Raw genomic sequence first — 14,228 nt, 5'->3', positions numbered from 1 at the left:
ATATATATATATATATATATATATATATATATATATATATATATATATACATATATATATATATATATATATATATGTGTGTGTAGGGAGCTCATAGTGTAGGACAGGATGGCAAAAATTTTTAGTAAGGAGATGGGTAGTAAATAGTTTAGGCTTTGTGGGCCATACCATCTCTGTTGGAACCATTCAACTCTGCCCTTCCAGGGTGAAAGCAGCAGTCATGGGCAATGTGTAAATGAAGGTGTGGCTGAATGACAATTAAACTTTCTTTAGAACAGGCAGCAGGTTGATTTTGAACTATTATAGTTTGCCAAGTCCCTGGTCTAGTGTTTAGCCTTTTTTGATCTACATGTAAGTCACTTTTTACCATCGCCCCCCCCTTATTTATTCTAAGACTTTTCTTAAAAAATTTTAGCAAATGGTGTTTTGCTAGTTTCAGGTGTATAATATACTCAACTATTCTGTACATTACTGGGTGTTAATCACCATTTGTCTATTGATTTTTGTATCCTATGACCTTACTGAATTCTGTATCAGTTCTAGTAGTTTTTTTTTGTGGAGCCTTTAGGGTTTTCTATAAATAGTATCATGTCATCTGCAAATGTGACAGTTTAACTTCATCCTTACCAATTTGGATGCCTTTTATTCCTTTCTCTTATCTAATTGCTATGGCTAGCACTTCCAGTACCATGTTAAATAAAAGTGGTGAGAGTGGACAATTTTGTCTTATTCTTCATCTTAGGGGAAAAGCTCTTTTTCTTTTTTTTTTTTTTTTAAAGATTTTATTTATTTATTTGAGAGAGAGAGATCACAAGCAGGCAGAGAGGCAGGCAGAGAGAGAGGAGGAAGCAGGCTCCCCGCTGAGCAGAGAGCCCGATGCGGGGCTCGATCCCAGGACCCCGAGATCATGACCTGAGCCGAAGGCAGCGGCTTAACCCACTGAGCCACCCAGGCGCCCCTGAAAAGCTCTTTTTCTTACCACTGAGTATGATATGAGATGTAGAGATGTTGAGGGTTTTTATCATGAATGGATCTTGTACTTGGTCAAATGTTTTTATTGCATATATTGAAATAATCATATGGTTTTTATCCTTTTCTCTTATTGATGTGATGTATCACGTTGATTTGTGAATATTGAGCCACGCTTGCATCCTGGGAATATATTCCACTTGATCATGGTGAATGATTTTTTTTTTTAATGTTTTGTTGGATTTGGTTTCCTAATACTTTTTTGAGGAATTTTGCAGCTATGCTCATCAGAGATATTGGCTTGTAGTTTTCTCTTTTTTCATAATTTTTTTTTTTAAAGATTTTATTTTATTTATTTGAGAGAGACAGTGAGAGAGAGCATGAGCGAGGAGAAGGTCAGAGAGAGAAGCAGACTTCCGCGGAGCCGGGAGCCCGATGCGGGACTCGATCCCGGGACTCCAGGATCATGACCTGAGCCGAAGGCAGTCGTCCAACCAACTGAGCCACCCAGGCATCCCTTTCATAATGTTTTTATCTGGTATTGGTATCAGGGTAATGCTGGCCTTATGGAATGAATTTGGAAGTTTCCTTGCTCTATTTTTTTTTCTTTGAAGATTTTACCTATTAATTTGTCAGAGAAAGAGATAGATAGATAGATAGAGAGAGAGAGAGAGAGAGAGAGAGAGAGAGAGAGAAAGCACAAGCAGGGAAAGCAGCAGGCTGAGAGAGAAGCAGGCTCCCCACTGAACAAGGAGCCTGATGTGGGACTCGATCCCAGGACCCTGGGATCATGACCTGAGCCGAAGGCAGACGTTTAACCCACTGAGCCACCCAGGCATCCCGATTTTTTTTAATAGTTTGAGAAGAATAGGTATTAAGTCTTCTTTATTTCTTAAATTTGTTTTTATTTAAATTCAACTAACAGACATATAATACATCATTAGTTTTTGATGTAATGTTTAGTGATTCATTAGTTGCATATAACACCTAGTCTTCTTTAAATGTTTGGTAGAATTTGGTAGAATGAGCCTGGGTGGCTCAGTCAGTTAAGTGTCTGACTCTTCACTTGATCTTAACCAAAAGGTTGTGAAGCGGTAAGTGTCTGACTCTTGATTTTGGCTCAGTTTGTGATTTTAGGGCTGTGAGATTAAGCCTCACATCAGGCTCCTTCCTGAGTGTGGAGCCTACTTAAGATTCTCTTCCTTTCCATCTGCTCCTCCCTGACACCACACTCTCTAAAAAAAAAAAAAAAAAAAAAAAAAAAAAAAAAATTTGGTAGAATTCATGTGAAGCCATCTGGTCCTGGACTTTTCTTTGTTGAGGGTTTTTTGGTTACTGATTCAATTTTATTGTTAGCAATCAGTCTGTTCAAATTTTTACTTCTTGATTCCATTTTGGGAGGTTATATATTTCTAGGAATTTATCTATTTCTTCTAGGTTGTTTGATTTGTTAGAGTATTATAAAAAAAAATTATACGCCTTTACAGTCCTTTGAATTTCTGTGGGGTCCACATCCTTTTTTTTTTTTTTTTTTTAATTGAGTCTGGCTAAAGGTTTATCAATTTTGTTGATCTTTTCAAAGAACCAGTTCCTGGTTTCATTGTACCATTCTAGTTCATTTCTGCCCTAATCTTATTATTTCCCTTTATTGGTTTGGAGTTTTGTTTGTTCTTTTTCTGGTTTCTTTAGATTTAAGGTTAGTTTGTTTATTTGAGATTTCTCTTGCTTCTTGAGTAGGCCTGTATTGCTATAAAGTTCTTTCTTAGAACTGCTTTTGCTACATCCCAAAGATTTTAGACCATTGTGTTTTCATTTTCATTCATCTTTATGTATTTTTTTTAAAGATTTTATTTATTTATTTGACAGAGATCACAAGTAGACAGAGAGGCAGGCAGAGAGAGAGAGAGAGAGGGGAGGGGGAAGCAGGATCCCCGCCGAGCAGAGAGCCCGATGCGGGACTCGATCCCAGGGCCCTGAGATCATGACCTGAGCTGAAGGCAGCAGCTTAACCACTGAGCCACCCAGGCGCTCCATCTTTATGTATTTTTTATTTGCTCTTTGATTTCTTGGTTGACCTAGTCATTGCTTAGTTGCATGTTATTTAACGTCCACGTATTTGTGTTTTTTTTCAGATTTTTTTTTTCTTGTGGTTGATTTCTAGTTTTACAGTATTGTGGTCAGAAAAGATGCATGGTATGACTTCAGTCTTTTTGAATTTGTTGACACTTGTTTTGTGGCCAAACATATAGTCTCTCTGGAGAACATTCCATATGCACTCAAAAAGAATGTGTAATCTGTTTTAGGATGGAATGTTCTGAGTATATCTCTTCAGTCCATCTGGTCTAGTGTGTCATTCAAAGCCACAATTTCTTTGTTGATTTTCTGTTTGGATGATCTATCTTTTGATGTCAGTGGGGTGTTAAAGTCCCTTACTATTATTGCATTACTATTGTTTATTTCCTTTATGTTTGTTTTAACTGCGTTATGTTATGTTGGGTGCATAAATATTTATAATTGCTATATCTTCTTGTTGGAGTATTCCCTTTATATAGTGTCCTTCTTTGTCTCCTCTTACAGTCTTTGTTTTAAAGTCTGTTTTTTCTGGGGCACCTGGTGGCTCAGTTGGTTAAGCGTCCCACTCTTGGTTTTGGCTCAGGGTTGTGAAGTGACCTCAGGGTCATGAAATTGAGCCATATATCAGCCTCCCCCACTCAGCAAGGAGACTTCTACCCTCTCCCTTTGCCCTTCTCCCTGCTTGTACACTCTCTCTCAAACAAATCTTAAAAAATAATAGTCTATTTTGTCTGATACAAGTATTGCTACCTTGGCTTTCTTTTCACTGCCATTTGGATGAGAAATGCTTTTCCATCCCTTCACTTAATTTGCATGTGTCTTTAGATCTGAAATGAGCCTCTTATAGCCAGCGTAATATATAGATGGATCTTGCTTTTTGTTTTTATTTATTTTTTAATTTTTTTTAAGTAGGCTCCATGCCCAGCGTGGAGCCCACTGTGGGGCCTGAACTCACAACCCTGAAATCAAGACCTGAGCTGAGATCAAGAGTAGGACACTTAACTGACTGAACCACCCAGGCACCACTGGGTCTTGCTATTCTGTCCATTCCATCACCCTATGTCTTTTGATTGGAGCATAGTCCATTTACTTTCAAAGTGATTACTGACGGATATGTGCTTATTGCCATTCTGTTCCTGTTTTATGACTGTTTTTGTATTTCATCTCTGTCCTTTCTTCTCTTGTGCTCTGCTCTCCTGGTTTGCTGGCTTTCTTTAGTGATATACTTGAATTCATGTCTCTTCATTTTTTGCATATCTGTTACCAGTTTTTGATTTGTGGCTACCATTAGGATTGCATATAGCATCTGCAGGTAGCACTCCATATTAAGCTGATGTTCACTTAAGTTTGAACCGATTCTAAAAGCACTAAATTTTTGCTCCTCTCCCCTCCATGATTAGGTGTATGGTATCCTATTTAACATCCTTTTATTTTTTTAATCCCTTTAACTAATTTGTATAGATATGCTTAATTTTACTGCTTTTGTGCTTCCTTCTTTTTTAAAATCCTACTTATGGTTTTTCCTTTTCATTGGAAGAGTCCCCTTTAACATTTCATGCAGGGCTGATTTAGTGGTGATGAATTCCATTAGCTTTTGTTTGTCTGAAAAAATCTCTCTCAATCCTAAATGATAGCCTTGCTGCACAGAATTCTCTTGAATGCAGGGTTTTCTTCTTTCGGCTCTTTGAATATATGCCTTCTGACCTTCAGAATTGCTGCTTAAAAATTAACTGATAGCTCTATAGGGATTCCTTTGGATGTAACTGTTTTCGTTTCTCTTGCTGCTTTTAAGATTCTCTTCATTATTACTTTTTGCCATTTTAATTACTATGTGTCTTGATGTGGACTTCCTTAGGTTGATTTTGTTGGGGCCTTCCCATGCCTCCTGGACGTATATTTCTGTATCCTTCCCCCAGTTCAGGAAATTTCCAGCTATTACTTCTTTAACCACATTTTCTTCCACCTTTGATCTCTCTTCTCCTTCTGGGATTCCTATAACCTGGATGTTTCTACACTTGACAGTGTTCTTGTGTTCCTTAATCCATTTTCATTTATTATTATTTTTTCTCTCTCCTGCTCAGCTTCATTGCTCTCCTGAACTGTGTTCTCCAGGTCGCTGCTTTGTTCTTCTGCTTGTTCTAGGCTAAAATTTTATTCCTTCTAGTGTACCAAAAGATATGTATATATAGTATATATGTTAATATATAAATTATATATTTATAAAATCTATATATTTTATTTTAGTTTTTTAGTTCCTCATCTATGTAATTGGTTCTTTTCAGTGTTTTCTATCTCTTCATTGAAGGTCTCACGGAGGTTATCCACTCAAGTTCAATGATTCTTTATGAGCATTATTTTAAATTCTCTGTTAGGTATATTACTTATCTCTGTTTTGTTTAGCTTCATGCTGTGATTTTGTTCTGTTCTTTCATTTGGGATATATTTGGTCTCCTCATTTTGTCTTACTCTCTGTCTCTTGCCTTCAGTCCAGTTGTCTGCAGTGGTTCTCTTTGCTTGTTGTGGCAGTGTTTGGTCCCTTTGGTATTAGTGGGCCAGTCTGGGGCCACCTTGGGTTTGAGTTGAGTCAGACCAGACATTTGCCAAAGCTGTAGTAGCACTAAACTGCAGGGCACTAAGAAGCTTTCATTGGTGGGCAGGGTCTGTAGTCAGACCAGATGTCTGGCCCTAGCCTACTGCTGGGACTATAGTCCAAGTGGTGTGTATGTGGTGATCGTCCCCTGTCCCTGGAGCAGGAGTCACTTTGGAGTGGTGCTCGCCCATCTGGGCTGCTTGCACCCAGCCTGGCTTGTGGCGCCACTTGGGAGGGATTCCTGCCGAGGTCAGGTGGAAGGGGGCAGGTTGCACCGTGCCGGCAAGGTCCATGCTGATTTTCAGTATAAGGGGACCTGCGGCCACAAGGGTGGGTAGGAAAACTCCCGCTCAGACCAGGATGGAAAGGTCATGTCTGCAGGAGACCCCACAGATGGGATGTGCTGTTTGCAAGCTAGGTGGAGAGTGTTGATGTTGCCCTGATTCCCACAGGTGTCCTTGTATTTTAGGGAGGGGAGAATGGTACCTGCCCATTTGTTCCTTTTTTTTTTTTTTTTTTTTAATATTTTATTTGAGAGAGGGAGAGAAAGAGTGTATGAACAGGGGGAGGGGCAGAGGGAGAGGGAGAAGCAGCGTCCCCACTGAGCCTGGAGCTGATGAGAAGCTCAATCCCAGGACCCTGAAATCATGACCTGAGCTGAAGTCAGCCACTTGGCCAACTGAGCCACCCAGGCTCCCCTTCTCTTTTGTTCTTAAAGAAGTTTCCCAAAGTTTCCAGTCCCTCCAGGACACACTCTGAGATTAGTAAACAAATCTCCCTCCCTGATACCCCAGGTGTTTTTCAAACTGCTGCTTCTATGCTGTATCTCAGCGGGGTTCTCTGTTGTGCTGTCTCTTTAAGGGCAGAGACTCAGTTTCCTCTTGCCCTCCTGGCTCTCCCAGAGCAAAGGTGCTCTGGGATTTTTAAAGTTCCAGGTGTTAAGATCTGATTGTTAGGCCCCTCTGGTTTTCAAAACTAAATGCTATGGGGATTCATCTTCCCCTGTGAGTCCCCTGTGCCTGAGTGTGGGGTCTGCCCATCTGTCCGAGCTCGCGCTCCCTCCCTCCCACAGACAGTCCTGTGGGTCTGTTTGCCTCCCAACCACGTCTCTGCCCTTTTTATCCTCTCAGTGCGGCCACTTCTCTACATTTAGCTGGGTGTATCTGTTCAACCACTCTTCGGATCATTTTTTGGGTTATTTACATTGATGTACTTAAGATCTCTTTAGGTGTATCCATGGGTTGAGGTGATCCCAGGACCCTCCTACTCCACCATCTTCTCTGGAAGTCTTTACCACCCCCTTTTTGAAAAACTTTTTTGAGTTCTAGAAAGTAAGAGTCTCTGATATTCCTGCTACTTCTCTGGAAGCCTATTCTTTGTATCTTTTTAATACATTTTGTCTACTGGGTTGATGTCTCTCAAGATCCTATTTTTGGTCCTCTTATTTACTTTTGCTAAACTCTCTTAACAATCTTATCTCATTGCACAGTGTCTAAATAAGCTGCTCTCCATTCTGACCATTCTCCTGATTCTAGTCCTAGATACCTGTTGGCCTTTCCATGTGTCCTCAGCCAGCTAAGTCACAGTACCTCACAATTTGTACAACCAAAAAATGAGGCCGTTGTCATTTTCATTTTTGTAGCACAACTGCTTTTCCTTCTTTCTTCTTCCTTCTTTCTGTCTCATAAAGTGGTGATAGCAGTGAGTTGTGATAACATATGTAAAGCGTCAGCATAGTGTCTGGCACACACAGGAGACAAGCAATAAATGTTAATTGCCCACTTTTTCTTAATCACATCAGTGTTCCATCTGCCTTGGTTTGAAACCTTGAAGATACCTTTGACCTCTTTTATTTTGCACCATGTCCAATATGTTAAATTCTTTTATTCCATAATATGTCTTGCCTCAGACTTCTATTCATTCGCCCCACCATTTCCCAATTTAAAGCACTCAGTCAGTTAGGAACTGCATTTGTCCACACATAATAACAGAAACAAATTTCGTTAGCTTAACCCAGTGGAGTTTTATGTTCTTCCTGGAATACAGCATCTGGAGGGAAGTAGTCTAGAGCTGGTGTGGTGGCGTTGCAATGCCGGCAGAGAGTTGATATTTTTTCTCCCTCTTCTCAGACATCTTAGCAAGTAGTTTTTGCCCTCCTGCTTCTCATTCTGTGGCCACAAAGTGAATGTTCCATCTCCAGCATTGCATCTATAGAATCCAGGCAGGAAGAAGGGGAAGGACAAAGGGTAAAAGACTGAACAGCCAATCTTGCCTTGTCTTTCCTGTTTTTAAAGGGCTTATCCAGGAGTCCCACCCAGCAACTTCTGCTGACATCTCATTTTCTGGGCTGTGTCATGCAGCCACTCCTGGTGGCTGCTCCAAACAAAATAAGGACCCTGTTAGGAAAAGGAGAGGATGAAGATTGCACAGGGAACCACCAGTGTCTGCCATACTTCCATCACGGCTTACCTTGGCGTCCACAATACCTCCTGACATATCTTCCCATGCCCACTCTTTCCCTTAATCCACTTCATGTACAGTGATCTGATCAGTCATCCTGGAACTTGACTCCAAGTTTCCCCCTCCATTTTATTGAGGTCTAAATGTATACAGTTAATATGTACAACATGGTGGTTTGTGGCAGTTATTCACAATGTATATCAATCAAGTTAATTAACACATCCATCACCTCACATGGCTACCATTTATATGTGTGTGTGCGTGTGCGCGTGTGTGTGTGTGTGTGTGTAGTGGGAATGCTTAAGATCTCTTTGCAAATATCAGGTATACAGTACAATATTACTAACTGTAGCCACAGTGCTATACATTAGACCTCCAGATCTTATTCACCTTGTTACTGATTGTACTCTTGACCAACATCACTCCCTTCCCTCAGCCTTTGGACTTCAACATTTTTTAGATTCCACACATAAAATGAGATTATACAGTATTTGTCTTTCTCTGGGTTATTTCACAAAGCACAATATCCTTCAGTTTCATCCATGTTATCACAAATGGCAGGATTTCCTTCTTTTTTTTTTTTTTTGGCTGAGTAACATTCCATTGTGCCATGTTTTTTATATATGTATCACATTTTTAATCTATGTTTTTTTTCCATCTATGGACATTTAGGTTGTTTTCATTTCTTGGCCATTGTGAATAATGTTGCAGTGAATATGGGAGTGTAGTGCACATGTCTCTTTGAGGTTGATTTCATTTCCCTCAGAAATATATCCAGAAGTGGGATTGTTAGATACTATTATAGTTCTATTTTTAATTTTTTGAGGATATTCCATGACTGTTTTCCATAATGGCTATACTATTTTATATTCCTACCTATAGTGGGAGGGTACAAGAGTTCCCTTTCCTCCACAACCTCCCTAGGTTATTGGCTTTGTCTTTTTGATGATGACCATTCTAACAGGTATGATATCTCATTTTGGTTTTGATTTGCATTTCCCTCAAGATTAGTGATCTTGAGCATCTTTTCATGTTCTCATTGGCATTTGCATATCCTTTTCGGAAAAATGTCTACCCAGGTCATTTGCCCATGTTTTAATTGGATTTTTTTGTTGCTGTTATTGAGTTATATGAATCCCTTCTATGTTTTATGTATTAACCCCTTATCAGATATATGGTTTGTGCTATAGTTTGAATGTTTGTGTCCTCCCCCCAAAATTTATATGTTGATATCCTGATCCATATTAAGAGGCCATGTGATGTTAAGAGGAAGGACCTTTGGAAAGTGATTAGGTCATGAGAACCCTATGAATGGGGTTAGTGTTTTTATTAAAAAAAAAAAAATGGGGCACTGGGTGGCTCAGTGGGTTAAGGCCTCTGCGTTTGGCTCAGATCATGATCCCGGAGTCCTGGGATCGAGCCCCGCATCAGGCTCTCTGCTCAGCAGGGAGCCTGCTTCCTCCTCTCTCTCTGCCTGCCTCTCTGCCTACTTGTGATCTGTCTGTCGAATAAATAAATAAAATCTTTAAAAAAAAACCCCGAAAAACAAAAAACACAAAACCCCAGAGAACTTGCTAGCCCCTTTCCATCATGTAAGGACACAGAGAGGAGACACTGGCTATGAACAAACAAGAGCCTTCACCAGCCACCACGTGGAATCTGGGGTGCCCTGATCCTGGACTTTTACCCTCCATAACTGAGAAAAATAAATTTCTGTTGTTTATAAGCTACCCAGTCTCTGGTATTTTGTTAGACTAGCCTGAACGGACTAAGACAGTTTGTAAATATTTTCTCCCATTTCATAGGTTGCCTTTTCATTTTGTTGATTTTTTTTCTTTTGCTGTGCAGAAACTTTTTTGGTTTGATGTAGTTCCACTTGTTTGTCTTGCTTTTGTTGACTGTGTCTTTTGGTGTCCAAAAAATCATTGCCAAGACTAATGTCAAGGAGCTTTTTTCTTTTGTTTACTTCTACGGAGTCCAAATCCCAGGTTTTGTGTTTAAGTCTTCAATCACTTTGAGTTAATTTTTGTGAGTTCTATAAAATAGGGATCCCATTTCATTCTTTCGTGGAGATACCCAGTTTTCCCAGCCACTTACTGAAGAGACTGTCCTGCCCCATTGTGTTCTTGGCACCCTTGTCAAAGACAGTTGAGCATACATGCATGAGCTTATTTCTGGGCTCTATTCTGTTCTATCGGCTTATGTGTCTCTTTTTATGCCAGTCCCAGGTAGTTTCGACTACAGTAGCTTTTTTTTTTTAAAGATTTTATTTATTTACTTATTTGTCAGAGAGAGCACAGGCAGGCAGAGTGGCAGACAGATGCAGAGGGAGAAGCAGGCTCCGCCCCCCCCCCCTCGGAGCAAGGAGCCTGATGAGGTACTTGATCCCAGACGCTGGCATCATGACTTGAGCTGAAGGCAGCTGCCTAACCGACTGAGCCACCCAGGCATCCCTGATTACAGTAGCTTTGTAATGATAGTTTGAAATCAGGAAGTGTGATGCCTCCAGCTTTGTTGTTCTTTCTCGAGACTATTTTGGCTATTTGGGATTTTTTTTTGTTCCATGCAAATTTTAGGATTGTTTTTTCTATTTCTGTGAAACATGCCATTGAAACTTTGATAGGGATTGCATTGAATTTGTAGATCACTTTGGAGAGTGTGGACATTTAAACAGTTATTAATTCTTCCAGTGAAAGAACACAAGATATCTTTTCATTTGTTTGTGCCTTTAATTTCTTTCAGTGTCTTAGTTTTCAGTATACCTGTCTTTCATGTTCTTAAATTTATCCCTAAGTATTTTATTGTTTTTGATGCTATTATAAGTGGAATTTTTATTTTTTTCTTTTAGATAGCTCATTGTTAATGTATAGAAACACAACTGATCTTTGTATCCTGCAACTTAACTGAATTTGTTGATTAGTTCTAACATTTTTTTGGTGGAATTCTTAAGTTTCTGTACATAGTATACATCATCTGTAAACAGAGACCATTTTACTTCCTCTTTTTGTATTTGGATGCCTTTTGTTCCTTTTTCTTGCCTAATTGCTCTGGCTAGGTCTAGTTGAATGCAAATAGCAAGCATGGGCATTCTTTTCTTATTCACTGTTGGGTATGATGTTAGCAGTGGGTTTGTCATATGTGGCCTTTGTAATGTTGAGGTACATTTCTTCTATACCTAATTTGGTGAGTTTTTGTCCTGAAAGAATCTTGAATTTTGTCAGATGCTTTTTCTTTATTGAGATGATATGATTTTTATCTTTCATTCTGTTAATGTGGTATATCACATTTATTGATTTTTGTGTATGTTGGACCATTACTGCATACAAAGGATAAATATAATTTGATCATGGTATATGATCCTTTTAATGTGCTGTTGAATTTGGTTTGCCAGTGTTTTGTTGAAGATTTTTGCATCTGTATTCACTAAAGATATTGGTGTATACTTTTCTTGTAGTGTCCTTGTTTGGCTTTGGTATCAGGGTAAACCCGGCCTCGTAAGATGAGCTTGTGAATGTTCCTTTCTCTTCAGTTTTTTTGGAAGAGTTTGAGAAGGATTGTTACGAATTTTTCTTTAAATGCTAGGTAGCATTCATCAGTGAAACGATCTGGTCCTGAGCTTTTCTTTGTTGGGAGATTTTTTTTATTACCAACTCAACCTCCTTAGTAGTTATTGGTCTGCTCAGATTTTCTAGCTCAGTGATTCAGTCTTAGTAGGTTTTGTTTCTAGGAATTTACTCATTGCTTCTAGGTAATCCAATTTGTTGATGTATAATTATTTATAATGATCTCTTATGATTCTTTGTATTTCTATGATATCAGTTGTAACATCTTTCATTTCTGATTTTGTCCTTTTTTTTCTCAGTGCAGCTAAAAGCTCGTCAATTTTGCTTTTCTTTTCACAAAACCAGCTTTTAGTCTCATGAATTTTTTTCTATCATTTTTCTGCTCTGATTTTTACCATTTTCTTCCTTCTGCTAACTTTGTGCTTAGTTTTTTCTTTTTCTAGTTCCTTGAGGTATAAAGTTAGTGTGTTTGTTTTTTTGTTGTTGTTTTGCATGACCCAGAGGTGGGAGCAGAGGGAGAGGGGAAAAAGAGAATCTGAAGCATGCTTCACACCCACACACAGCATAGAGCCCAAATGCAGGTCTTGATCTCACAACCCTGAGCCGAAATCAAGAGGTGGATGCTTAACTGAGCCACCCAGGCACCCCAAGATCCTGTTTTTCTTAATGTAGACATTTACTGTGATAAACTTCCCTCTTAGAACTGCTTTTGCTGCCTCCCATATTTTAGTATGTCGTATTTACATTTTCATTTGTTTCAAGATTTTTTTAAATTTCCCTTTTGACCTTTTTTTAAATTTCTTCATCGTAGTACTACTATTAAGAGATTTCCATCACTTAAAAACAAAACTCTGAAGTTCTTAGTCTGGTATCTAAGAAGCTCCATAGTGGGTCTCCAAATGACCATCTAACTTGAGAGTTCCAGTTTACTTTTCCACAACCTCTGCACCCCAAACAGGTTTATTATACTAAGCTCCAGAATTCTTTTTCATGCCTTTTTTCAGGCTGTTCCCAGTCTTCAGTTCCTTTATTTCATTCTGCCAATCCCAAGCGCTCACATCCTTCAAGGCCTAGGTCAAATGCCACCTCCTAGTTCAGCCCTTCCTGATCCTCTTAGGCTTTGTACCTTCTCTACATGGTAATGGTCATTTTCTCCCTTCTGTGAGTAATTTTAAAGTCCATGTCTTAATTACCTTCTGGAGATCAGGGATCCTTCTTAGAGGCAGGTTCCTTCTAGAACTGGGCCATACATCTTCAATAAAGAGTTGTTGGATGAGAGAATACTTCTACTAGGACTGTCAGAAGAACTTTGTTTAAAGCTGACATTTCCATGTGTCTATGTTAGGTACTAAGTGCTTTATATGTAATAGTTCCTGTAATTCTCACAATAATCCTCATGAGGTGACTTCTTTTCAAAGCTTCCATATGACAGATGAAACTAAAGTATAGACAATTAGCTAATCTACTCAAGTTCATGTAGCCTTTCAGCGTTAAAAGCTTTCGAACCAGCTTGACTCTAGAGCTCATACTCTTTACTATAATTTCTTCTCTCTCAACAGTAAAAAGCAGCAAGAAATCGAGAACGGTGTTACTCAGCCTCCTGACTACCCAAAGCTTTGTGAGCAAGAAACTGCCTGTCCCGGGAGTGGGTCTACCTTCACTGGGACCAAGGGGAGACCTTGGATCATGGATCAAGAGCTAAGGTCAGGCCAAGGGGTTGACGCTGAATCTTTGTGGTTGAAATGGCCACACGTTAAAGTTCTAGCACATCAAAGAGTTGCCTGCTAAACCCCCCTCCTCCCCCAACTATAAGAAAGAACAAGATTGAAGTCTCTTTGCTGTTGAAGAAAATATGTGAATTCCATTTAGTTCTTGCTAAGTAGAGGGTTTTGCGAGGTTGCTCCTAGGAAAATATTCTAAGAGTGGAATGAAAACCATATCTTTCTTACCTGTGGGAGTACAATCACCCTATAAAACTCATGTTTGCTTTTATGGAAAGTAGAAGAAGGGCATTGGAAGGCTTGGCACAGAGTCTGCACCTCGAGGGTTATGAAGCCAGCCATCTCTCTCAGGCAGTCCCTGTTAAGGACAATCACTGGGCCCCTGTGTTCCTTTGTTAACATGTGGGTCTTGCAGCTTTCCTGGAGAATGGGTCCTGGTTTGCACTACCTCTGTGTAGGGGCTGTAACTTTCACGAGCTCATCTTAAACAGTACCACCTGTTGCAAGCTCTGTTCGAATTTACTCCATTGTACTCAAAGGCAGCAGACGCCATGGGCATTTTCCCTATTGTATGAAGCAGTATGGCCATCTGGCCCCTTCAGGGAAGGGAGTTATCTTCTGTTTCCCAAAATGACTGCATGATCACATGTTAAATATATATGCTCCATGGCTCTAGCTCCTGATACACAAGACTGAGGTTTGACTGTTCTCTGCCACTAAAGTAGCTTCCTGGCAGTCACACATAATTCCATACGTATGATCAGAGGTGTGCCCAACAGATGCACATATTCTGCTTCAATAGTGAATAATGCCAGACAGCATTTAGATACTAGAGGTTTTTATTAGAACATA

The 14,228-nt window shown here is 39.5% G+C and overlaps 1 protein-coding gene across 2 annotated transcripts in view; it reads left to right on the top strand.

The window, feature by feature from the left end:
• Positions 1-14,228, top strand: part of LOC111152360 (EF-hand domain containing 1) — a 63,226-nt gene that overhangs the window by 42,854 nt on the left and 6,144 nt on the right. Inside the window, exon 10 of one of the 2 annotated variants that reach the window (XM_022510873.1) lies at positions 13,215-13,358. The exons of the other annotated variant lie outside the window; for it this stretch is intronic. Within the exon in view, the coding sequence (XP_022366581.1) occupies positions 13,215-13,358 (144 nt within the window). The remainder of the gene's footprint in view (positions 1-13,214; positions 13,359-14,228) is intronic. 2 annotated transcript variants of the gene reach the window in all.

Source organism: Enhydra lutris, unplaced genomic scaffold, assembly GCF_002288905.1.
Source record: "Enhydra lutris kenyoni isolate GAN:26980312 unplaced genomic scaffold, ASM228890v2 scaffoldscaffold28, whole genome shotgun sequence".
Lineage (NCBI taxonomy): Eukaryota > Metazoa > Chordata > Mammalia > Carnivora > Mustelidae > Enhydra > Enhydra lutris.
This window is presented reverse-complemented; position numbering and strand designations above follow the sequence as displayed.